Source organism: Melopsittacus undulatus, chromosome 5 (genome assembly GCF_012275295.1).
Source record: "Melopsittacus undulatus isolate bMelUnd1 chromosome 5, bMelUnd1.mat.Z, whole genome shotgun sequence".
NCBI lineage: Eukaryota > Metazoa > Chordata > Aves > Psittaciformes > Psittaculidae > Melopsittacus > Melopsittacus undulatus.
In genome coordinates this window covers 50,937,539-50,963,609 of record NC_047531.1, presented here as the reverse complement: position 1 = coordinate 50,963,609, position 26,071 = coordinate 50,937,539, and the positions used below count along the sequence as shown (strand labels likewise).

General features: G+C 36.3%; 1 protein-coding gene across 2 annotated transcripts in view; it reads left to right on the top strand.

The window, feature by feature from the left end:
* Nucleotides 1-26,071, top strand: part of MYBPC1 (myosin binding protein C1) — a 73,743-nt gene that overhangs the window by 22,756 nt on the left and 24,916 nt on the right. The window contains exons 1-15 of one of the 2 annotated variants that reach the window (XM_013129351.2): nt 5,271-5,301; nt 5,664-5,699; nt 6,965-7,000; nt 9,558-9,662; nt 11,065-11,213; nt 11,573-11,690; nt 12,963-13,014; nt 14,754-14,810; nt 18,263-18,429; nt 18,743-18,875; nt 20,332-20,456; nt 21,519-21,624; nt 21,930-22,096; nt 23,325-23,487; nt 24,888-24,994. In XM_013129351.2, coding sequence (XP_012984805.1) covers nt 5,271-5,301; nt 5,664-5,699; nt 6,965-7,000; nt 9,558-9,662; nt 11,065-11,213; nt 11,573-11,690; nt 12,963-13,014; nt 14,754-14,810; nt 18,263-18,429; nt 18,743-18,875; nt 20,332-20,456; nt 21,519-21,624; nt 21,930-22,096; nt 23,325-23,487; nt 24,888-24,994 — 1,552 coding nt within the window. Of the gene's footprint in view, nt 1-1,200; nt 1,243-5,270; nt 5,302-5,663; nt 5,700-6,964; nt 7,001-9,557; nt 9,663-11,064; nt 11,214-11,572; nt 11,691-12,962; nt 13,015-14,753; nt 14,811-18,262; nt 18,430-18,742; nt 18,876-20,331; nt 20,457-21,518; nt 21,625-21,929; nt 22,097-23,324; nt 23,488-24,887; nt 24,995-26,071 lie in introns of those variants that run through there. The other variant, XM_005150450.2, reaches the window with a different exon arrangement.

Genomic DNA, 26,071 nt, shown 5'->3' with positions numbered 1-26,071 from the left:
AGAAAAATTAATTCCCCTAATCCCAGTTCCTAGCAGGAAAGAAAAGTGTTACTGTAGGAAAACTCCCATTAAAAAGGCCAGGATGGACAACCTGAGAACTGGAAATATAGGGAATCCAGGCAGAAGCATCCAGGAGTCTGTCATGCTTCCAGAATATGAACTTATCTTCCAAATTTTGAATTTGATTTTTATAGTAACCATGGCTACACACATGTAGACAAGAAATCAGGATAAACATCATAGCAACTGGCTCTTGCAGATACTTCCTCCATGTCACAAAAGTTAATTTAGCTTAATCTTGAAACTGACCTTCCCCCAAACCCATGTTCTATCAGGCACTTGACAGGTAATTTTGCCACAGAAAGTCATTGTTTACAGGCAATAGAACATTGAGTGTTTTAACCTTTAAGACAGCATGGTTCATATGATTCCACAAGTCTCTAAGTAGCCTTGTATGCAAATTAAATGAGATAGGAAACCACAGAAAATAGGAACCTTAACAAATCCTGAAATACAGAAAGTGTAGAGATTTTTATTTTGCTGAAAATACAGGCCAAGTTTTCTCATACTTGGACTCATACTTGTTTCTCATACTCATTTCTCATATGAGGTCTAAGATAACTCACATTCCCATGCTTGGAGTAGAGGATAAGCTGGCAACTATTCTAATCAACTAAACTAAAACCAAATATCTTAGTAAAGATTATGATGATAATGATGAAGATGGTAAGGAATTAAGAACACGCACAATATACTCTCTGTGCTGTGAACTTTGTCTTAATGATAAATCGATTAGAGTGATAGAGATCTGGACACTATTTATATTTGAAGTATTTCATGTCTGATCCAGTTTCGTTCAAGTTAACAGTATGTAGCTTATTTCAAAGGCTGTTGCAAATAAGCCCGAGAACAGAGTAACAATTTCTGCTTCTAAAACACCCAGTATTTTTCTTCCACTGAGTACAGGAACATCAATCTTATATTACTCAGTCAAAACAGAAAATGCACTGATATGCAGAGTTGCAAAATGTTTCATGGGTTTTTAACTGTATATTCCATATATAGCTATATCAGTAATTTTTTAATTTTGGTTTTTCAATACTAGCAGAACCTAGAATATTCCTGTATTTTTTAATGCTGTGTAAGTTTTTCTCTTTACTTTAAGATCCTCTCAAAAATATACTTGTACTTCCTACACAGAACAAAAAACACCACAGGATGGTGGAACTGGAAAGGATAAAGGTAAGTCTGAAACCATATTTAAAAAATGGGCAGCAAAGAGAACATTCCTAAATGCTGTTCTGATGCTGGATTGCTTGAGCTTTAATTCAGAAGTTTGCAGCAGAAAGTGATGTTTAAGTGAGCCTGGAAGCTGACACTGACGAAGCTTGCTAAAACTCAAATCCAATGCACATTGGTAGCTTTTAAATAAAACAGACAATCTCCTACTGTCATTCTAAACTAATTCTATTCTAAACCAGAAACTTTATATTGTATGTTTTACCTTTCAGCAAAGTCCAATAGAGTTTTTTCTGGAAAAAAAAAAAAGAAATCACACATTCAGCTTTCTGTTCTCATTGGGAAGCCCAGCAGTTGAGCTCATTACAAGTTCTGAAAAATGTCTTTGAGGACTGCCTGCTGTGAACACACAGCTGTTCAACTTGCAATGCATGTAAAAACCAGGTCCAATTTTAATATATATTTTTGTGCTGCTGAGATTAGACTCCAGCTCTGTTGGCAATTCTTCCAGTTACAAAAATACATTTTGAGAGAACTGAGCCAAATTCTGCTCCTGTTTGTACTCATGCAAAAGTAGAATTCAAACTGCTCATCAGTTCATATTCAAATGACAAATATTTTTTTTTATTTCTTCATTCTGATAAAAGGCTAACGCAGACCCAAATACACTTACAACTGATGCGATGCTTGCTTTTGATTTGGATACTTTTTCATGGCAAATCAAGAAATGGTTTGCTTGAAAATGTATTCTGGCTTTTGGCCTCTTCCAGACAAAATCTTGCCTTTTAGGCAGGCTGGATGCATACTTGATACTTGCAAATTCATTTGGCAAAGACATGCATGGCTATTTTTCTCAGCAAAGTCAAAATATAACCACTGAGAGTGTGTGATTCACATACCCTTTTGAAAATAAAAACACTGAACCAGGATTCAGTGCATGTTATTTTGCCAGCTAACTTTGCATCAAGCAATTATTTTGACGCACAGAATTTTGTGTGAGTAATCAAATCTGTCATCTTGGTAATGGAAACACAAGTCAGGAATAATTTGCATGCCTAATTATAAGAAAGAAGATAAAAGTCTTGCTTCAAGCTATTCCAGCATTTAGTTTTGCTTGCTTTAATTTTGATACAACAATAATGTTTGTTCCCAAACTGAACATGAATGGTGTTTTCCCCACTGCTTACAATTCTACATTTTACTGAATAAAACAGAAAACATGGTAGGTATCTTATCAAATATTTCTGATATCTTTTTATACATTACTATATTTCTGTTTTGAATTTAGTGAAGAATACAGGTATTTCTTTAGGGGGGAAAAACACTTTCTTGGTGCTTCCCCTGTTTAGGAGGATTTTGCTACCAAAAATGTTAGCTTTTGTATAAGCTGTTTAGAAAACTGTTTCTGTAGCTTCAGAAACAGGTACTGCTTCAGATTCAGGAACTTCCTTGAATGGGAATGAGATGCGAAAGATTGAATATCCAAATTCAATGGTGATTTTACAATACTTGTGTGTCAGCAGTTATAATGTCTTTACTGGTAATTTATAAAAAACAGCACACTGCAGGATCCTGGGACAATCCCTCTCTGCCACAAAGTCAGGATGTCCTGGAACTTGGTATTTAGGAAAGAAAGCTTGGTAGTCCACATAAACCACATAGCCCATAATTTTCACCTCATTTCTAAAACAAAGTTAACAGCAGAAGTTAGGAAGATAAAATACACTTATCTGTGTGTCTGTTTTACTGTTCTACTTATTTTTAGTAGTTATTGTCCGTGTGAAATTACATATTTATGTTCCTTTATGTTCACTGTAAAGTTAATAAATGGCAGACAGTGTGATAAATTTGTTATCTTGTGGTTATTTCTCTGTAAATCTCTCAGAATAGTAAAAATAAATCTTTGCATAAAATAATATTTTATAACAGTTATATATATATTTATATTTATAGAAGATAATTTCAAACTTATCTGAAATAATGTCCTAAGAATTCAGGATATATATGATCTTCCCTTTTATTTTCAGAGGAAAAAGTGACTTAGCAGCAATTCCATCATATTTACTATGTTATCCCATACTCATTCAATTTAAATTCTTTTTCCTTTGCTTTTGATTTTAGCATTATCTTCCGGAATGAATATTATTATAAAAGTGTTCCCACTTGCTAGAATAATAATTGAATTTTAGCATCAAATTTGCTCATTCCTTTTTAGGTCACATCCAATCATGTTTTTTCTATATGTTTTAGTGGTACCTTTTTCTCTAGGTTGCATCAAATCATCCACTAAAATGCTTCCATGTTCCATCCTTCTACATTCCCATCTTTCTCTTATCCTTTCATATCGCTACTAAAATTTTCATCGCCATACAAATGTATTTCATTTACCATTCCCAAAATGCCAAGTGCTGAATACTCTTTGAAAATCAGATGGGTAATTGAAGGCAACTAAATTTTAAACTTAGTATCAGAAGGATTAAACTGTGCTCAGTAACTTCAACACAAATCAAAATGATTCAGCCAGTTGGTTGAGTTATTCTATATTTATTTATGCATCACAAAGACACAGGTTCACTCTTTGAATGTTTTATGTTGATTGATCTTAATTACTTTTTTTCTGTCCAGAAAGAATATTCTGGCCAGAAGAATACCTCTTCAAGCCAAGCACAATGATAACATCATTGACAAAAAGAGCTGAAAGCACGGTTTTTACTTTGATGAAATATGGAGAAAGATTTGTAATAGATTTACTTCTCCTTGCATTCATTTACTTGTCAACACAGTATGTTAAAACATCTGACATGACTTCATCACTACTGTACTTTCACTGAAAATCAACATCATCGTCTGCTTACGCCATTGGATGATGCAGGTGTTGAGAATTCTTCCACTAAATGATTTTTTAATTTACTTTTTTTGCTGTGAATAAGAAATCATCTTTGTAAGGTAACACATTAATCCTTCATGTGTAGGTCTACCTTTTACAACTGACATCCTTCTCCCAAGGGATTTTTTTAAAGAATTTTGATGAATCATTAAAAAGGAATGAGTAAAACATTATGACCAAGTAGTTACATTCTATTGACAGACTTTCAATTAGCCATCAGTGGATAAGCAAACACAAAACAATATGATCAGTACTTACAAAAATGCAACTACATTTTAGATGTGGTTTCATCATAGTTACTACATTTGTCCTTGAGAAAATATAGACAAATTATAACTTTAAAGTCAAAATAAAAGAGTAATTTCAGAGTAAAAATTTGATTCTGGAAACCAAAACTGAAAATCTAAAAAAACCCCAGAATAACTCTTTAAGAAGGTGGGATAATATTTTTCCAAAGTTGTTCTTATTCAACTGTCTTTTCAATTTTGATATGTTCTCCAGATGATTTTCTGATACTGTTCAAAAGACATGTCATATTTACTGTACATATGTATTAAATCCTAAATATGTTTAGTCTTTTCTAGCTCTTCAAATGTTATATTGTTTTTTTGTTTGGCTTTTTTTTTTTTTTACTTAGGCTTTTAAGACACTAAGACTTTTTGCATATTTTTATCAGAAACTGGCATCTCTGAGGTTTCTAGTGAACATCAAAAATTCAAAGGGATATAGAAAACTCTTGAAAGATAGCCTTTAACTTATTCTGGTTTTCTCATGATCATGATTACAGTATTTCAGGTCTAATGCCAGTTTCACTTTTTTTTTCTCACATTTTTAATTCATATAAATATGTACCTCAATGTGCTGTACGAGATTAAGCATTTTAAGATACCTGAATAACAATTGTTTATAGTGATTTAATACCTGATGATGGTCAACTTTTAGTGTAAAATCCAACTTAAAGGTAATACTTTTGTCATTTATTATGCTGCAATATAGGAAAAATTAGTTGTTTATTCCTTGCATTTTAATTTAATATTCTAACATGGAAATTACAAAGTATAAATATAAGGTTCTGGTTTTAAATGTTGCATATCTTGATTTAATAATGCTGAATGCATATATGGTGCACATTTTAATTGCAGACATGGTCATCAGAGAAATGGCATCTTCCTCAGGTCAGATATGTGATTGACCTTGATTTCATTGTGGCTTTTTTTGTATTTACTGTGGATTACATCTCTAACAAACAGAACCACTCAGCAGCTTTCATATAAACTCATGATTTAATAATAGATCCCTCTCCATATCTCATTTTTCTTTTACTTGCTTGAAACATTAAGGTTTACCATTTCAGCTACTGAATTATGCAAAGCTTTCTTCATCAGTTTGAAGCTTCCATTGTGAATGCTCCTGAGTATTATCATTTCTTTCCTTTTCTTTTGCAGGTTTTACATTTTCACGTAGTTGTTAGAAAGCAGATGATTCTCTGTGCTTTCAGGTTCTTTATGTACCTTTTTATTTGTATTTCTTTTCACAGATGAAGATGATACTTCAGTTAGTACTCCACCAGCAGGTTAGGACCATGGTAGAGCTTTGTGTGTGTATGTATGTATGTACTTTTCTCTTGACTATTAATGAAGAAAGAGTCCAAACCATTAGACTGAACTCAAACTAATTAGAGAAAAAGTTTCTTGAAATGCCCTACATTAAACTGAACTCTGTTCAGAAGTACAAGACCTTCCTAGCAATTAAGTTCCTTTCCGGTCCTGACTTGAAGTCTCTGGAAGGACTGACAAATAAAGGTAAAATATTGGTTTGCTGCTCTGAAAGCAACTTCCCTTGTCTTTTTCTATCAACAGACATGGAATGCATTTTTCAAGTTAGTCTTGAGAGAAAATTCCAGAATTAAAATTAAACAGATGCCTTATGAGTTCAGAAAAGGTTTATCCACGTAATTATTTATCACCTCACGTTAGGCCGTAAGACCTACAAGGTAGTTTGAACATACTACTCCAAGCCATTGCTGTCAAGCTGGCAGATAAAATGCCTTTGGTTGCTGTCAGTAAAAGAAAAGTAACAGCACAGAGGTCCATTGTGATTGATGTGACATAGGCAGAATTTCTCCATTGCTTGCTTAATGAGATTTTAAAAAATAAACTGAATGAAACAGAGTTTTGAACACCAGAAAACACTTTGAAGTGTTTCAAGTGAAAAATATGCTTTTATGCTTTTAATTACTTTTACCCACCTAAATGATCACATTTTTCCTGATTTCTCCCAAAAGAATATGCATTATTAGCTTCAGGTTGAATGCTATCTGTAAAGTCAGTACATTACTTTATGGTACTAGAGTACCTGATTGGTAAACACTAAATATATAAATAATATTGTAATCACAACCCCCTAAAATATCATTTTAACTACCATTAATTTGCTCAACCTAGACAAATAAATAGGCTATTTAAGTAATTCGAAGTACTATCCTCTCAGATAAACATTGAACAATATAAATTTGTCTATTTTCTGGAACTACACAAGTCATGAAAAAAACATTAGCTTCATGGAATCCTTCTAAATATGAGCTACTAACAAGGAAAACTTGAATGGGAATTTAACTAAACTAATTTACATTTTCTAGAGAAAGGGGAAAAGATTTCTGAGGTTTTTCCTTAGCTCTTCGCTTCCTTTTTCTGGTATTCAAGTAGTTCCTCATGGGTATGTTCTTAAATATCTGGTCTAATCCTCTTGCATGAAGAATTAATGTTCTTAAAATCTCAGTGAGTTTAGTTAGGCTGTGATCTCTGAGCTGGTGTCATGTAAATTGCTCTTCCCTTTCAGATGGGATGTCTAAGCCAGCAGAAAGAAAAGATTCAGGTGAGACCTCCTGAAAAACATGATGAAGCACTCCAAAATTAACTAATACAATCTTCTTAATGCTTTAAATCTTAAAATATTTATTTTTGTCTTCATTGTTTATACAGCCTCAAACTATAGCTGTGGAAATACTTTTTAAGTATCAAATAAAATAGGCTTCTAGCAGCTAAACAAGGAGTGAGAGACAGCTCTTCTGTACAAGACAGCACATGTATCAGTATTTTACACATACATACATACCTATCTATCTATACCTACTTCTGTATAGATAGATATGCAGCTATTCCCTTCCTCCTCAGCCTACAGGGTGACAGTGGCTTATCTGAATCCCACACACAGGCCCCAGGAGACTGTAGGAGAATGGCTTCTTCTCACAGCTCAAAGGACGGTGGGAAAAACTTAGGAAAGTCATAACCTCTTTCTTCCTACCCTGGCAGGTAACGCATACTACACCCACTTTTGTGGTTTCAGGATTTGCAGCCTCTGGAACAAAATGAGCAGCAGGTACTTCAACCATGGTTATTGACCTGGCATAGCCGCCTATGCCAGCTCCCTGAGCCAACGTCAAACCCACGTTTTGTTCTGTTTGTTTAATAAATAGGAAAATGTAATTATCTAAAGGTGATGATAATATTTAGCTGTTATTTTGTGTGGTATCGAATTAATGACTCTATGTAAGCTTCTTCCTTTTATTAATACCCTTTTTCCATTTCACCCTGTGACCTGTTAGGTTACTGCATGTGACCAGGTCCTGTACTGAGCATTGTCATCTCATTCTGTTCATACCAGTAACTATCATTTGTTCTTACATCGTTTCCATATACTACCATGTTATACTGGCATAATTAAACATACAGATTGGAGAGAGAGTATATATAGATGTGTATCTATATATATATTTGTGTTCGTGTATGTCTGTATGTATGTTTTCATATATGTGTATATACATGTGTGTATATACATAAATGTCTTTACCTGTAATATTGTACAAGCAAACATACACAGATGTGTTACATACACCACTCATAATTCACGGAAAGATTGAAAGGCAAAAATTTTGTAGCAAAACAATCTAGCATTTCTATATCTTTTAAAAATTCCTAATAGACTTCAGGATAATCAAAACAGTTTGGTTGCATTTCCCATTGTTGTCACAAGTTGCACTGCATTCATGAGCAATGGAAATCTTCATGAGTTAAAAAGGTTCCTGTATCAGTAATCTCTACAATTCTGACTTTAGGAAAAGTACTTTCTACAGAAAATACTGAGCAGGGAAAGGAGCTTTTAATTTCAAGACCAGGGTTTGATTAAGGGAGAAGTGTTATGTAGCTGGTTCCTCATTTATGCTAGTTATGAAACCAAAATGAAAAGAGTATTGGATGCGCTATAAAAATCTGCCTTCACTTCTGAAACAAGAAGCTCAAGGGGAACAAGGGAGATGCAGCTCTGAGTTGAAAGAGACCAATAACTTTGTTAATTATAGCTCTGCACTTCCACATTTGCTCTGCTCTTCAGTACTACCATGGCAACAATGGCTTTACTCACTTTCCCCTATGCACTGGCAATAACTCCTCAAAAAAAGGAGATGTGGCATTTGGATTCGCAAGTTCTCATTTGGAAAATGAGACACATGCTTTGCCTTTCTAGAGAAAGGGAGCAGGTAGCAGACTGAAGTTTGCTGCCTTGCTTTCCCTGTCTTTTCTATTCAGAATCAGCTTTGGCCACTGTTTTGCGTGTATTTTGCCTGAGATATAAACTGCATAGCACAAAGCCAGGACTGCTCAGATGAGCAGAAAGACCAGAAATGCACAGCTGTACTCAGACTGTTTTCCACCCTGGGGAAACTGCTCACTTGGTGCTTCTCTCAGTAAAATTGCTCCTTTTCGGTTCCAAAATTCCAATGTCCAGAAGAGAAGATGCTGTGTCTGAACACATGACACAATAATTTCCATCTGACAAACTTTTTCTGTAGAACATCAGCCAATGCACATGGCAGGATAGGGCATTGACTGATCCCCACCTTTCTGTTTCTATCGTGGTAGAAAAGAGCAAGGTTCAACAGTAAGCTTCATCCCTGTCTTATTTTAAGGATAAAAATAGCTTGTACAATTGACTGAGTATGGGTTTGAGAGAGACCCACTGACACTACACATCATATGTGTTTTTTTGTTCTTACAGCTGTTTGTGTTTTCAGAACCTCCATACCTTCTGAAAAACAAAGAGCTGACCTTTGTGCATTTCCTCTGTAAAGCACTCATGGTTGAATGCTGGTGCCATTCGAGTTGCTCACCACCCATCTTGGCTGATCAGGTTCCCCTCTCTTCCTCCCTGATAGTTTCATTTTCTGTCACCACAGAGGTAGCATTCTTGCAGGAACTGTACACATTGTGACAGCCAAGCAGTGGATGTCAGTATGAACAAAAACTTACATATCTTTCAGGACATCTGAAGAGAAAGGTAATAGGGTTAGAGAGTTCAGTAAGTTCAGGTAAGTGCATTTTAGAGGGAGAAAAACCCACTCAGATGATTAATATTTCCCTCTCTCTCTGCATCTTAGTATGGTCTATTGGAGAAGGAGCTCCAGAAGAATCAGAAAAACGTGATGATTCCCAAATGTCCACTCTATTTGTGGAAAAACCTCAGAGCGGTTCAGTGAGTGTTGGTAAGTGCTTAGAAAAAAAATCAAAAGCCCCTCCCATTGAGACAGGGACTGAGGCAGAGGGAAAGGTATGTGCAGTTCTTGTAACACTCAGCTTCTGCCCTCAGATTGTAGTTGGATGTGAACTCTACTTCTCAAAGACAAAAAGAACTGTACAAAGAGAAGCAAAACCCAATTGTTTAATTCAAGACAAGCTCAAAATCTAATAGTTTACTAAGCACAATGGGTAAGAGGTATAATTTCTGGAGAACTGGTTACTTTAATGCTGCTGTCTGTACTTTCATTGATAAGTCAGGAAGATCTACCCAAAGGCTTGCAGCACAGCTTTGAGATTGCCAGGTCAACCTCTGTACCCTACAGCTGTGTGTAAATTAGCAAGTAGACTAATAGGAGCAGCTCTGCAAGGAAGCAGATAGGTCACCCCCACTGTAACCATTCTGTGGGATTTGATCTGAACTAGCGCCAGTTTAGTCCAGTGGCCTATATACCTATGACCAGCTGGAGCACAGCTTGCAAACACTCAGAGCACATCTGTGATTTTAATTTCACCCTAGAGGAATAGAGTTCAAGCACTGTGAGGACTTTCTGTGTTGTGAACCAGAGCACAGTAAATGGGGATGGTTAGGAGGTTCACTTCCAAACTGCACTCCTTGGCCATACTAACATGGTAAGGTAGCTGCATCCTAAGCAGGGTAGAAGCAATGGTGAGAAGTTCAGTACAGGATATCTATGTCTGTTCTGCACTTGGATACACTAAGAAGTGGTCAGATGGAGGGTGGGGTGTGTTTATGCATGCCTATTATTTTTATCAGTTTCTGAGCAGAAAATTGTAATTTTGGGAGAATATAATTAGAAAATAAAGAGTTATTCTTCTCTGGAGCCCATGAGTATTAGAATGGAAACTTAGTAGGGACTGGGCACTGATGTTCTGAAAACTGGGCTAACTTCTACTATTCCCAAATTATTGTTTAGAGAAGTCTCTTTCCCTCTCTTCTCAGCTTAAAGAATCAATAATAGAAGAGCTCCAGGCTTTCTTTTCCAGACTGGAGTTTATTCATGTTACAACTGCCTAGTAGCCTAGAAATGCCTGTTCTTGTTTTAGGCAAGGAAATTAAAATATTTGGAACAATTTACCCATGAGAACACGGAGTTTTGCCTCAACAAATTTATCCTGCTTCTCAGTGTCTCAAGGTCCACATTAACATGGGCAGAAGGATTCCAGACCCCAAATCATTAATCTCTATAAGACTGCAGGACTTTCATAGCCTGTGTGACTCCATCTGATTCTTACTGTCATGGTAGAGCAAGCACATGGAGACTGGATGGAGCAGTAGTAAAAGAAACTTGTACAGGTGTGACTACATGTTCCTTGATGACTGTATTATTCTTTTTTTCTTTTCAAAAGGTGGGAATATTACATTTATAGCCAGAGTAGAAGCCAAAGATCTTCTCCGAAAGCCAAATGTGAAGTGGTTCAAAGGAAAATGGATGGATCTGGCCAGTAAAGCAGGGAAGCACCTGCAGCTGAAAGAGTCCTTTGAGCGTCACACTAAGGTGTGTCTTTGCTTTTCTTTCTTAGTGGGGCAAAGCTTCAAAGAGAGTTTAAAGGTCAGCTTAAGACAACAGGTAGAAATTCAAGAGCAGTGGCTTCTAACTCTGCCTTTCCCATGCAGTTTTCAGTGATAATCTTTGACCCTGCTTAGAATCAGAGTTTTCTGCTTTCCCCACTCAGGACAAGTAATGGTGGAGAAGACAAAGTTTTCCATTGCCATTTATGGGTTGCAGTTTCTTTCCAGAGCCCTTTATTCAAGTTATTCCTTGCTCCTGGTTTAGGTCTGAAAAACTAATACTTTAACTTCTGCTTTGTGCAAATGTAAACCTCACATTAATGAACAATGATGTTTGATTTTTAGATTCACACATTTGAGATGCATATCATTAAAGCTAAAGAAAACTACGCAGGGAACTATCGCTGTGAAGTGTCTTATAAGGACAAGTTTGATAGTTGCTCTTTTGACCTTGAAGTTACTGGTAAGACTACATTTGCATCTGTAAGGCTTTATAAAGACTTTTTTTTTTAACCTGAAATGCCACCTAATTTTGTTCAGAACCTTTAAATGAAGCAATGCTTACAATGAACTTTTTTAGAATAGTGCTCAGAGAATTTCCTTAAGTGTCTGCAAGTTATTGTTTAAAAGAACATTGGGATAGATAGTGAGACATTTACACAAAAATTAGAAAAGCTGGCAGATAAAACTAGTACTGAATTCAAGACAGGCTCTGGCACACAAGACAAAGAGCTAGGCTTAGGCTATTCAGAAAGGCTCCATCTGTCAGCATATGAACAGAGGGATGTGGAGTGCTCATGGCTTGCCAGTGTTTTGCACTCTGATCAGTCATGGTATGATCATACTACAGAAAGCTATTTCTTCCACTCTTCATCAAAGTAAAGACTAATACAATGTGGAGAGCATTGGAGAGCAGTGCCTTTATGTACTTCTGTGCTGTAAAAGGTCTTACTCTGGCAAACCTCAAGACACAGACTTATCTTTTCCTTCTGCCAGCACAACAGTGCACACATACCTGCATGATCAGACTCAGAAAGATGGATGCCTTCCAAAATTCCAGGACCAGCAGCCAGAGGACAAACTGGTTGTTCACCCTCATAAAGCATGCCTGCCAAATGGCCTAAACCAGACTGTTCACCAGTCAGGGGAAGCCAGTCACAAGTAAGGGAACATTTGGCAGCTGACTGACAGCCTGAGGGGCATAGGTATGTGTGTGTATTCAGAGGTCAGGAAGGCAGAGGCCAACCTGGCTACCTCCATTCACTGGCTATGGATCAGAACCATTTAATCTGATTCAGCCTGGCACAAATAGACAATTCACATGAGAGGGATTCATCTTTTCACTGAGGGTCAAAATTAGTCAGCAGCTGCAGAGAGGACTTTTTCTTTCTTCTGATGCTGAGCATACTGAGAAAGTGCGACATGCCAGCGGGAAAGAAAGCATAGGGAATGGGAAAACAAAAAAGCCAGAGCCTGTGTATATGCAGGAAGGGGACCAGAGAGAAACACCACTGAGAGAGATCTATGCAGAACTGCAAAAAGTGGTTTAGGGAAATGCATTAATTAAAGTTAGCCTAGCATTGAACAGCTTTGCATTTATCAGAACTGCCAAAGGAGCAAAGGTGGTCATTTAGCAGGACACTGAACAAATTCCATATGACAAGTTGCACTGATTACATAAATTACATTAATTTCAAATTAAGTTTTTAATTCCTGTATTACTGTTATTTCATAGAATCTTCCCAGGCTGCCCAATCCATTGACATCAGATCTGCTTTCAAAAGAAGGTAACTTCGTACAGTGGTTCTATGAAGCTCCTCAGTAATGGACGCTGGTAGTATGCATAGAACTCACATCAGTCTTGGCAGGAAATTGTATCAAGTACTTTAGAAATTTTGTTTGTAAATAAAGATTAAGGAAGTGGAGTTTATGGCAGTTGGTAGTGAGCAGAATGAATTTGATAACACATATATAGTACATATGGTATTATAGACTCTACTGTGAAGTTACAGAATCATTGCTTTAAGGGAATAAAGACTATTTAAGGCAATTAAATGGTTCTTTTTTAGAGGTTTTTAAAAGTTTATTTTTGTTCACTAATATATTCTATTGCATTTTCTGAAAGCTGTCCGCAACAGTATGAAAGTTCCTGGCCTCAGTCCTGTCCTGATTGAAGGCAGAGAGGAAATTCACACTGATTTCAAGGAGATAGGATCTGGCTTTATGTTATCACACAGTAAAAAACTGTGTCATAGGGCCATCATTATGGGACAACTACAAATAATGCAGAGGATGTAAAATAAAGCATTGTGTCTCAAGTTTTGTTATCTATTCAAAATAGTATAGATGTTTTTATATATTATTCAAAAAATTGTTGTACAAGGACAGAAATATTCAGAATGAAAATGTTTTACAAACATTCAGAACATAGACACAGTTTGTTAATTTATGCATACAAGCAAAGCTGTGATTCAGAAGTAACTGCTTTTGTTTAGAGAGGCTTGATTTAAAGAGTAAATGCAAAAGATATTACATTCAAGGTGCACTCCTTTCTTCAGCATATCTTAAAAAAACTGCAACATCCATTCTGCACAAGCGGATGAGGATATCCAAGTACTTTCTGATTATAGATGATTACTTGCATGCAAAATCTGGGAGGAAATACTGGCATCATTTGACCTAACATTTGCAGGACTTTGCCCTTTTTACAAATATTAAAGGCATTTCTTTTGTCTAGATGTGCTTTATAATAAGGCATTACTTCTTAAGGTCACATTATAGAAAGAAATGCACCTTCACAGGACTGTGATTCTATCCATAAAAAATGTATGATGTACTATTTCTTTGGTTTTTAACTGATTTCTACTTTCAGTTAGAGAAAGGCTTAATCTTAAGCGTAATGCATCAGTATTTGTCACAGTTATGCATTGTTTAAAATACCAGCTAGCAATGCAAATCTTCATTTTACTTTCAAAGAAAAAGATCAGCACAAACCCTTTGTTTTTATACACATACACTGTGGAAATGAGAAACAAAGCTTGTTGTGTTGACTAGCTTACATTTATTTGTTACTGAAATCTAACACAAATCATGGCAAATTTATGTATGCAGTTACAAAAATTTGTCATCAAAATATAATAACAAGCAATACAAACCTTTGTGTTATTTTTCACAAGTGCCCAAGGAAACATAATTTGTGTGAAAAAGGATACAAGTTTGTGTTGATTTATACAATTTGTGTGTCTGGACAGAGCCTTGGATGACATGGTCTAGTGTGAGATGTCACTGCCCATGGCTGGGGGTTTGGAACCTGATGATCTTAAGGTCCTTTCCAACCCTAATCATTCTATGATTCTATGATTCTATATGAGACATATAGAGTATTTGCAATGTGTGTTGTCTAGAGTGTTTGCAATGTGTGTTGTCTAGAGTGTTTGCAATGTGTGTTGTCTAGAGTGTTTGCAATGTGAGTTGTCTAAGTCTTATTGTATTAAACAAAGATTTGATCTTTTTCTATTAATAACAGCGGTGAAGGACAAGAAGATGCAGGAGAACTTGACTTTAGTGGTCTCCTGAAACGTAGGTGAGAACCAAGTGATGCAGTGAGCAGGTGTGGATTGCAAACCATTAGGTTCGCACACAGAAAGAGTCAGGTGTAGCATTAATAACTTCTTAAGAATTTTCTTACCTTTCATTTTTTTTCAGTGTTTCTAACTATCAGTCTCAGTATGATCTGCAAATGTTTAATTAACTGTACCTTTAAGTGTGCAGAAAACAAACCTCAGATTTGAGTGCACTGGATAAAAAGTGATCCACAACCTAAAGTGACCAATAACATTTTGTTTACTTGCTATTTCTTTTGTGTTTGCATGGAGGGTAGAGGTGGACAATTTCCTACACTGGGATGAGCAGTTCAGAAAATTGAGTCTGGTGCAAGAGTAAAAAATGAATTAGTTAAATTTACCTCTTTGTATACATCTTAATTTGGTTTTATGAGCATCCTGATATGTAAAAACATATATAATGATTTCAAACCACAGAAATTTATATTACTTCTCTGAAGTTTTCACTATGTCTACACAAATGTTCAGTGGTGTTTTATTTAACTTAAATGTTGGGACAGAGAAAAACTTTGGTGTGTGTTTCTCTGGTTTGCCTTGAAGATATGGTGTTATGATAGTTATGCCTGTAGCTACCTCAGAACTTAAACACAGATGAGTCCTTTAACAGGTTAAGACAAGACTGTTAATTTGTAATTTTTTTAAATTTGACACAGAAATTCTACGTGTCACAGAAATCGATGGCAGCTGACCACAGAAAATTCGAAAAGGAACTAGAGCCTTTACCTCATCTAACACTAGATACATAAAAAGTTAACAATGGGCCCATGAGCTATCATAGTAAGGATAGTATTTAAGTAAATAAAGCAAAAAGGAAAGGCTGAAGGAATAAGTAGACAGTGAAAAGATTACCTGAACCAATTCACATCCACCAGGTCTTCGGTTTTTAATCTTCTCATCCCTAATTAGGATCTTCAGTTTGACTTTTCATCATGCTAATACAACTTACCATGAGAGTTCTCCTGACTGTGTGTGGGGTGTAACAGAATGTTGCATGTAACAGGTCTTGCTGTTTTTGTGGAAAGAAAATTTAGGGGTCATTATCACTTCACTAACAAGTAACTCACAAGTTTTGTAAGAAAAATGCTGTATAGCCCTATAAACATAGTATACTTACCGTGTGGTGAATGGGCAAAACAAACTTCTAGTTTTTAAACACCATTATTTGATACTGGTCAAGTTGGTTCATCACCTCCTTGCTCCAGGGACTGACATGCAACCTCATAATTCTGAGCTTAATTGAATACAATTGCTAATTATATAGGTAGTAATATCCATTTTTATGAAGCCAAATATATGTTTTCATTTTTTCAAAAGGCAATGTCGCAGGTATATTCCTTCTCTTTTTTATGCTTATATCACCAAGCATATAGATAGAACTTTTCACCTATGGTGCATAATACTTGAAACATGCTTTTTTAAAAAGACCTAAATGCATAGAATCTATATACTGCCTATTTTTAAATTTCGTGCTGGCCTTGCATGAAGACAAACCAGTTCTTACCCTAGTAAGCTACCCTGTAACTGGTTATCCTTTGTCAATGCAATGGATCGGTAACAGCACGAAATTCCAAAAGGCATAAGATCTCAAAACCACTCAAACATTTAGGTCCTTTTTTTAAAAAAAAGTACATTTTTCAATGAAATGCACATTTTTGGGGAAAAGATCTAAAAGTGATTTTGTGGAGAGGTAAGCCTCATAGGTCTGCTTAGGAAATATCAAGCATTATTTGGCCATTACACACAGTAAAAACAGCATTGTAGTCTCAAAACAAAGTTGGTTTGCTCTATTTGTTCTCCAGTTACACAAGAGGAAAAAAGAATCTGGAATTACTTATTTCAACATGGTTAAAAATTAGGATATTCTAACTTATCCTTATTCTCAGCTACTGCCCTATATAAAGGGGTACATGATCCTGATTCCCATGGAGTGTGCTCCTCCTGAGCATGAACAGACGTTGCATGGCAAACAGCCAGACGTGAGAGAGGAGAATGACACTCCATGGGGCATGTTGGATTTTATATATGTTTGCAAGCTGATTGTGGCTTGCTGCCATGCAGAAGGAATGTCACTGAAACACCAGTGTTTGCTACACAGTCATCCTCCAGAAAGCACAAGCACAGATAAAAGTAAAAGGAAAGAAACATAAAATTGTATACCTGTAATTGTCTAACAGTAATTCTAAGATAACAATGTAAGTATTTCAAAAATTCCTCAGTGAGAAGCTTTTTTCTTTTTTAAAATAACACTGGCATATTATGAAAATTAATAAAACCTATGGATTAAACAGCAAAATGTTTTCCATAGTTTCTCACCCAGCAATGCAGAGATTCTCAGGGACCCCCTGTGCTGTTTTTGTATACATTAAAGAAAATTCTGTCTGGCTTGATAGAGCTCTATTCTAGCAGTGTCTTATCCCAAAACTCAGTCATTTCTTTTTTGCTCAAATATTTATTTCCTCGCTCTGTTCTCAAAAGTGTTGACAAAGTAGATCAAATCAGAATGATCCTAATGAATTTACAGGAAAATGAAGTCTAGATTTCTGCTCCAATTCCTGAATTGTTCTAGCAGTTCACTTTTTTCTGAGCTAAACTGTCAATCTCAGAAATTATCATTTTGTTTAGGATGCTTCCATTGTTCTCTCATTTAATGGTTGCCATTGTGAAAATAATTCTGCTTCTCTTTATTGGTTGTCTTAGCTTGGAGTTGTAGGTAGTAAAATCGGTATTGAATCTTCTGTATAAAGGTGATGCCTCACACAGGCCTCTGAAAATACTTCCTGCTCTTAAGACTGAGATAAACATGGAAGTCAACAGATACATCTTGCAAGTCCAAGCTGGTGTGGATTTCTCCAGTTCTTATCCATATGCCAACTTCAAGTAACTGAGAAGCGCTGGTGTAACTACAGACCCAAATTCCCTTGGATTTCAATGGCCTTTCATTAGTCACCCCTAGTAGCAGCTACAGGGACTTAGGATTTGAAAGCATATTTATATAATTATGAAATGTGCAGATTAGACTCGGATATCAGTGATGCCATCATAAATTGTTACTGATTTAATTAAAATTACAACAGATAAAAGCTATTTAAGTGGGATTTACCCACATGTTATTATAGCGCTATATTTTCACTGTTGTGTTTTGGTATTGTTTTTTTTGAGTAATAATGAAGCAATATAAAAACTCATAACTGATTACACCAGAAAAGTCCAAATTCTACCTTGAAGAAGTATAAAGAAATGTGTGAATGTCATTCTGAGCTATTCAACTCACATCAAATGAAATAAATATGATGGCAGCCTTCAAATTTTGATCAAAATGCTTCTAGCTTTACTGTAGATCCAGCTTCACCTTTTTATGGTGTGATAAAGCCTGACTAACTCTTCTCCCATACTTTTATCTTGCTACTGCTAGAGAGGTTAAACAGCAAGAGGAAGAGCCTGAGATAGATGTGTGGGAGCTCCTGAAGAACGCTAATCCCAGTGAATATGAGAAGATTGCTTTTCAGTATGGTATCACTGACCTGAGAGGCATGTTAAAGCGTCTGAAGCGCATGCGCAGGGAAGTGAAGAAGAGTGCAGGTATGGATAAGGCAGAATATTCATTCCCACATAAGGGGGATTGCACACTACAGCTCAAGCTTTATTACTGGAAGGAGTTAAGCAGAACTGCTACCTTGAAACTGGTCAGAATAGTCAGATCTGCATAGCTTCACACTTATTTTAATGTTTCTAGAAAATAAATTGATTCATGTGGACTAGTTGAAGAATATAGAGACATGACATTGTGTGCATGTATACTGACAGCTTTGATGAGATTTATGCAGTGTCATTTCAGCATTCATATTCTTGTTACCTGTTTTTCTTTTATAACAACACTTGTCTTCCACAACAGCTTTTGCCAAAGGTCTTGATCCTGCATATCAGGTGGACAAAGGAGGTAAAGTAAGGTTCATGGTAGAGCTCGCAGATCCAACAGTGGAACTCAAGTGGTATAAAAATGGCCAAGAAATACGACCAAGTGCAAAGTAAGTGGCTTTATTGTGTGGAAGAAATAAAATAGTTACACATGTATTTCCTTGACAGGTCTCTTTTCCCAGGTTGTACTAATTTTATTTCTGAATTTCATTATATGTGCAAAGTATGGTATACTGCTCATGATGCAGAGAAGTCTACTAAATGTTAATGCTAAATGCAGATTGTGTCCTTTGCCTCAAAAGAATGACGCCATCTCCTACTTGATAGGAGATTTAAAAAATCGAGAAGCACTGTGAGTAAATAAATTACTTGTCCTCACTCCGATGTCTGAAAGGTCAGAATCTTTCTACAGTACTTGGGTTTTAAGAGGAGAGATGTTAAATACAAACTGCTTCATCATCTATATCACCTTTATACTGGTTTATGCTCTTGCTTTATCTACAAGAAGTTTTTTTGCAGGTGCACACACTTGAGTACAGGTAGAACAATGGCTGGAAGATGAGCTCAGCCCCTAGTATGGACACAACCAGCTTTTACAGTTTGGTGCAGAAAATCCTATTCCACAGTCGGACACAGCTAGGAATGATGTCATGCAATTAGTAATGCACAACAATGTAATATTTAAATGTTTCTCAGCAGCACAAAATCCTAGCACCTTTTTTCTCTCGTCCTCTGAAAAAATAGAAATTAGCAAAAGCCCTCTTATAAAGAAGGGGCAGATTTCCTTCATTCAATTGCTGTAAGAGTCAATGAAGGATTTTAATTAATATTCATAGTTGACAAAAAATGTATAATGATCGGGATACTTTTTCTTTAGCCCCTATATCTGCCATGAGCAGTTCAGAAGTGTCTTGCAGGCGGCTATATGGATATCTCTCAAGTAGAAGGACCTGGATTGAATGTTCTGGTGTATTTCTACCAGGCTGCTGAAGCAGCTGTCAGATGCTAATGAGCTTTGGTCATTATAAAACCTGGAGCAGATCAAAATTGGTGACAGAAAGGTGAAAGGTTCCATATCCCATTACCAAAACCCCATATCCCATTACTGATCTCTTGTGCCATCTGGCCTACCCATAATACTAACTTCTTAACTTCGGCTATTATTATACTTCACAAAAATGTTAAGAGTGTTGTAATGAGGATGGTGTCCTGTTACTGGTTATTTTCATCTTCACTCATCTAGAGTTTCAGACTCCATTTTTTTTTTTTTTGCCATCCTTCAAGGCCAGCTCTTCTATTTTTATTTTTTTTTTTCATATCACCTAAGCCTGGGATTTTCCAACAAGCCAGAAACCAGAAGATGCTCGTTGTCTCTTTACATCATAACTCTTTTTGCCAAAAGCCGTTTGATAGTTCTGTTGAATCTTGGAAATTACTTCCCAATAAAATTTTTCCTGTTCTTTGTAGAATTCCGACCTCTAATAATCCCTAAAGTGCTTTCCACATGAAACAAAAGAGGCCCAGCAGTTTTGCTAATTTACCTTTGCTGCGTTCCTGTTTAAACAGATACATTTTTGAGCACAAGGGTAACCAGAGAATTTTATTCATCAATAATTGTACCATGGCAGACGATGCTCGCTACTACGTAACAGCTGGTGATGAGAAATGCTCCACAGAACTGTTTGTGAGAGGTAACTATGTCAGCTTGCTCCTATTTCACCTGCTGTAACTTGTGGTGGCTTTTTTGGCTTAAACAAATTAACAGGGATGACCTCATTAGTACATTTATGTATTTGCATTAGTAGCTCTTAGGATCACTGAGTATTTCTGTGTTCCCTGGCCATTGCTTTCCTCATCCTATATTTAGTAATTTAGTGGAAATCCTGAAATGGAACTACGGTTGATTTCATACAGTGCATTGGGATCTAGTGAGGCTGTAGTCTCCTTCATAGTTTTAAAGCCATTTTGGAGAATAGCTCGTCATAACGTTGGCTTTCCCCAACACCACACTTAAGTACCTGATCATGCTCACATCCTTAGTCCAACCGATTTGCTTCAAGTACCTTCAGATTAGTCTTTCTAGCAGTTAGCTTTCATTCCACCTGCACAGGTTTAAGGAAAGACTATCAAAACCTATGAATAGATGGCCATTTCTTCACCCTTCCTACAGCTTTGACAGTCTTACTGGTGATATTCATGGCACAACAAAACTAAGAGAAAAGCCAAACTTACAGTGAGAGAAAAAGAATCATCAAATATTTCAGAAAACAATTCAAGATAACAGATCACATTGCCCATATAAATATCATAGGATAACTGTTGTACAGTCTCTTGCTAGTAAATAGACTTGAGTTTTGACAGCAGGAACAGATTAAACCAATAAGGGCACAGTGTTATGTCATCAGGTCATCTTAATGTGCATAATGAGCTGTAGGACCTAATGAAAACACAGCTTTATGAGAGCGTGCTATGGGAAACAATTGGGAAATGTCAGCATCTTCTCTTGACCTGTTTGGACAAACTGTCAATAAAACAGGATGCAAGGCAGGAATTAACCTGAACAAATGCTGTTTTTTGTATTTGTCACATCTCTTACTCACATCTTAATGAGGAATGACTTTTCAAAAGCAGAAAAAGTTGCATTGAGACTAGCATTAGAATTTTAAACTCATCTTCTATAGCATGATATTGAAAAGCTCTTTCACCTAGTTTTCTCTCTCAGATTGTAATTGAGTAATTTACTCTTTCCAAAGATCCTCCGATTTTGGTGACCAAAGGTCTGGAGGATACCAGTACCTATGTTGGTGAACGAGTAGAACTGAGCTGTGAAGTGTCTGAGGAAAACGCAAACGTGAAATGGTAAGCCACATTTTGAACAGATACTGTTTTACTTGAGAATAAACCCCAGAATATTTGAATTGTTGGCAAAAATGGGGACAGCTTTCTCTATACCAGTAAACCTGAGAATTAAGTAAATCTCAAGAAGACTTTGTTTAAAAAAGATATCAACAGCAAAACTATCCTTACAAATTCATGGATGAGTTTGTTTAACATTTTCTTGTGCCTTAAGTCTTTTAAAGTTTTCTCTAGAAGTTTCAGTCTACAGGGGTCTTATCTGCACAGGACTTCTATTGGAAAAATAATCGTTCTTTGTTTTCCATTAGGTTTAGAAATGGTGTAGAAATTAGCGATGATCCTAATTCTCGGTATCGAATCAAGGTTGAGGGCAAAAAACACACTTTGGTCATAGAGGAAGCTGCGAAAAATGACAATGCAACTTACTCAGTAATGACAACTGGAGGCCAATCAGAAGCTAAGCTTTCAGTTGATTGTAAGTATCATCCATCTTGTTAAGTTCGTATGTCAAAGACTTTTCCTGGGGGTTTAAAGGGAGACTTAACTTTATATCAGTATTTCTGCTGCAAATTTCCAGAACAGTAACTTTCCTTTAGACTTTGCAGTGACAGGCAATGAGCTAGTCCTGGTCTTGGCTGAAATTTTTCTATAACACTATTAAGATGGAAAACCATCCAAATATGTAATAGGTCAACAGAACAAAATCTTCAAGCAAAGTATCCACCTTCCTTTAATCCTTTCAGATTCTCACAGGAAAGCCAAACCATGGCTTTTTAATCAAAATCAGAAAAGAAAAAGTATGTTGGAAAAAATAAGCAGCCCTGTAACTGGGAATACTGTTCAAAAGCATCAGTGTCACCTGGCCTGAACCCAGAGGCCCAAACACATGACTAGGTAGCTTCCTTAGTATTGTTTGTGTGATAGCTTTTAAAAATGCCTGTGTTTTTAGCTAAATGTATGTGCCCATCCTCTAAAGTTATTATATGTAAACATACACCGTTTTGTAATACTCTGATTTGACTTTTTTTTTTAATACTGTTTTGACTTTTTTGAACAAATTAGCATCCTAAGCACAACCAATTCATGTTGTTCTGTTATCCAGTTAGTATCAATTAGTGTATGTGAAGTTAAGCTTACCAGCTAGTCAGCCTTTTTTACTAGTCTGACAAAACAGATTGATAATGACAGTCCTCACTTGTGGTGAAAAACTTTGGTAAGTCTCCAAAGTATCTCAGATCATGTGGGAGAACTATAAGAGCAACTAGGAAGCTGTTAGATGACACAAAATGTGGGTTGTAATCCTTCTAGTGCATAGGTCTGAGGACACAGGTTTTTAACTTCTTGAAAGTTTCTTACTGGATTCTGGGGGGTAGAAACCCTCTACCTCCAGGAACTAAACACCAGAGAGGTCACAGCATGAAAGTTATTCTCCTGGGCTTAGTTCTTCTACTGGAAATACTCATGGAGTTTCCCCAGTAAGGGCATGGGTATTTTGGATCACCGTACGGCATCAGACTATATGAAGAGAGGTTAATTTATGTAGCTTACATATACATATTACTGGTATTTTGACATGAGAACTTTATTATTGGAGACATTTTTCTGATTTGAAGACTATTGTGAGGGCTAGTAGCTGCTCTGTGATGGAACCATGAGCTATTGTTTGATATTAGCACTAATATCTCTGCTTCTGTTTTCTTAAGTGCGACCACTGAAGATATCACTTGCACTCGAAGACCAGACTGTGAGGCTTGGACAGGAAATCCACCTGAAGTGTGAGATATCTGAGAACGTGGAAGGAAAATGGTACAAAAATGGGCAACTGGTTGAAGCTAGTGACCGTGTAAAGCTTTATCACAAAGGAAGGTAAACCCATTGTGTACTGACTTGACTTCAATGTAACAATAGTGTAGAGATGTGCCAATATGTGGGCTAGTTCACTGAAAATTATCTGGTAACCAAGCCTCTCCTCTGTCCCTCAAACATATTTGTTTTTATCATCATGAAACCTATGTCTCCTTGCCTCCTTTCATTATGTGTCTTTTGGCTGTGGAGGACAATCATCAAATCCTTGATTCATCTAAGATAAAGCTATTAATTTTTCTTGACAGTGCTGTTGGTGTTAGTATGTAGCTTTTAAATGTTTTTCTGGTAGATTATGTTTGTGTTAACTCAGAACATGTATCTCTGTAAAGTATTTGGAGATATCAGATCCCTTTGCATTTCTAATCCACACTTTTCCAGGGAAAGTTTGTCAGTTTAGGGAAAAAATCAAACAAATCAAAACCAATCAATCAAAAAACAACAACAAAAGCAAAACCAAAAAACCCACCCCAAACCAAAAAAAAGCTCCTACCTTTAATGATATCTCCTTCAGTTTAGCAGACCATTCATACAGCTGGGAAATGCCCTTGTACATATCATCTCCATTCTATCAGGTTAAAGCCATTTGCCCTCACCCTCTCACCATATGCCCTCATAAAAAGTCACTCTCAAATTTCTTGTAGGTCCCCTTTAGGTACTGGAAGCTGCACTAAGGTCTCCCAGAGCTTTCTCTGCTTCAGGCTGAACAATCCCAATTCTCTCAGCCTGTCTTAATAGGAGAGGAGCTCCAGCCCTCCATTTCTCAACAGGCTGTAAAATGTTTGTATAGACTCCCTAATGCTCTCTCAGTTGTAGTAAGGGACATAAGTTGAATATTCTCCCCACAACCCATGTAGACCCATAGGGCAAGATGAGGGAAAAAGGACCAAGAAGGGAACAAAGCTTAGCACAGCAGGTCATAGAAGAGCAAAAATGTCATCATATTGGAAGACACTGTCAAATAGTAAGAGCACTATATGCTTTGCTCCCTCATTTGTTTATTCTGGCAAACAAATTGTATATTGGATCCTATAACAAAGATTGTCTAACAAGTCAGAATATTCCCACAATGGAATCACTTAAAGATTTATTCTTGAATAACCAGCTTACAATTTAATGGCAGCAGCATAAAATCCCTGTGTCAGAGATTGCACTCCTGTATTTTTTTAGCTCTGCGTTTGAACAAAAAATATTAAAATTGCTTATTTGCTGGTTGCCTCAATAATGTTTTGTACAAATCCCACAGCATTTAATCAGCTAAAATACCACTAAACAGCAAGCAATTGATTTTTAGACAGTAATTTTAAACACTTGCACAGATCTCCTAAGCTTTTTACAGATTTTATCTCACAGCTTCAAAGTCTTCAAAAATAATTTAGATTTTTTTTTTCACTTTTTTACAGAATCCACAGATTTGTTATAGCAAGTGCTGCTGTTGATGATGAGGGTGAATACATGTTTGTACCAGATGCCTATAATATTAATATTCCATGCAAAGTACATGTTGTGGGTAAGTACTTGGCACGATGATTTACATACAACATCTCTTTCTCTGACCTTTAGAAATTAAAGGCAGTTTGAAATATCCTTGAGTACAATCAGTTTGTTTCCTCTGAGCAGGCATCTACCAGAGAAAACCAACCTGCTGCTTTTGCAAAGTTCAAGTGTGTTAGTCAGTGTGCTATGCCTGTGCTCAAGACCTGTTCATAGTCTACAAGCTTAGGGGAGCTAATGAGGAAGGCTTGTTGATGCTGAATTCCTAAACATAAACCACTATTAAAAGTTTGTGTAAAACACCTGTTGCTATCCTCTTTTCAGATACACAGTGTTGTCTTTGAAGATTGGCTTGATGACATTGTTAAATGTGATTTAGTTTGGTAAAATAGGAGCAGAATAGGTACATATTTACCTATTCCCTAAATACATTAACTAATATCTAGAGAGCACAATGCTTCTGGCCAGCTTTTCTTCACTCAGCAAAACAGAAGGCTTGTTAATAATCCCAGTCTTTTGAACAAAAATTAAACAAAGCATTGACACTTCCCAAAACAACACCTCACTGGCTTTTAACTTCAATCAGCAACTTTAAAGTCAAAAGGAGAGCAATATAAAAGACCAATGTTTTATCAAATATGTTCTGCAATTGAAGCTGAAAGAAATGAGATATCTATGTTAAAAAAAAAAAACAAAACATTGGCAAGGTTTAGAGAGAATGAAGGAGGAAGGGGTACTAGAGGGGTATGTCCACTTCCAGTGAAACAAAAGAAGTTGTAAGAGGGTATTCATCAGTTGTTCCCTGTGCACATGGGGTACAAAAATGTGACCACTTAATTTTCAGAAAAAGGATTTAAACTGTAAGAACAGTGACATCAGAAGCATGGTAAAAAGTGCTGTAGAAAGCCTGCAATGAAAATTCTCAAGAACCACTTAGAGGAACTGTCTCTCGGAAGTTATCTGAACATGCGTAACTCTGTCCCAGGAAGATAGATTTATTGTTTTCAGTGGTCTTACTATTCCAAAATATCTATGGTAGCATAATTTATTTCTCATCAGACAATTACTTTGTTAAAAGAAATGTTCTTCACAA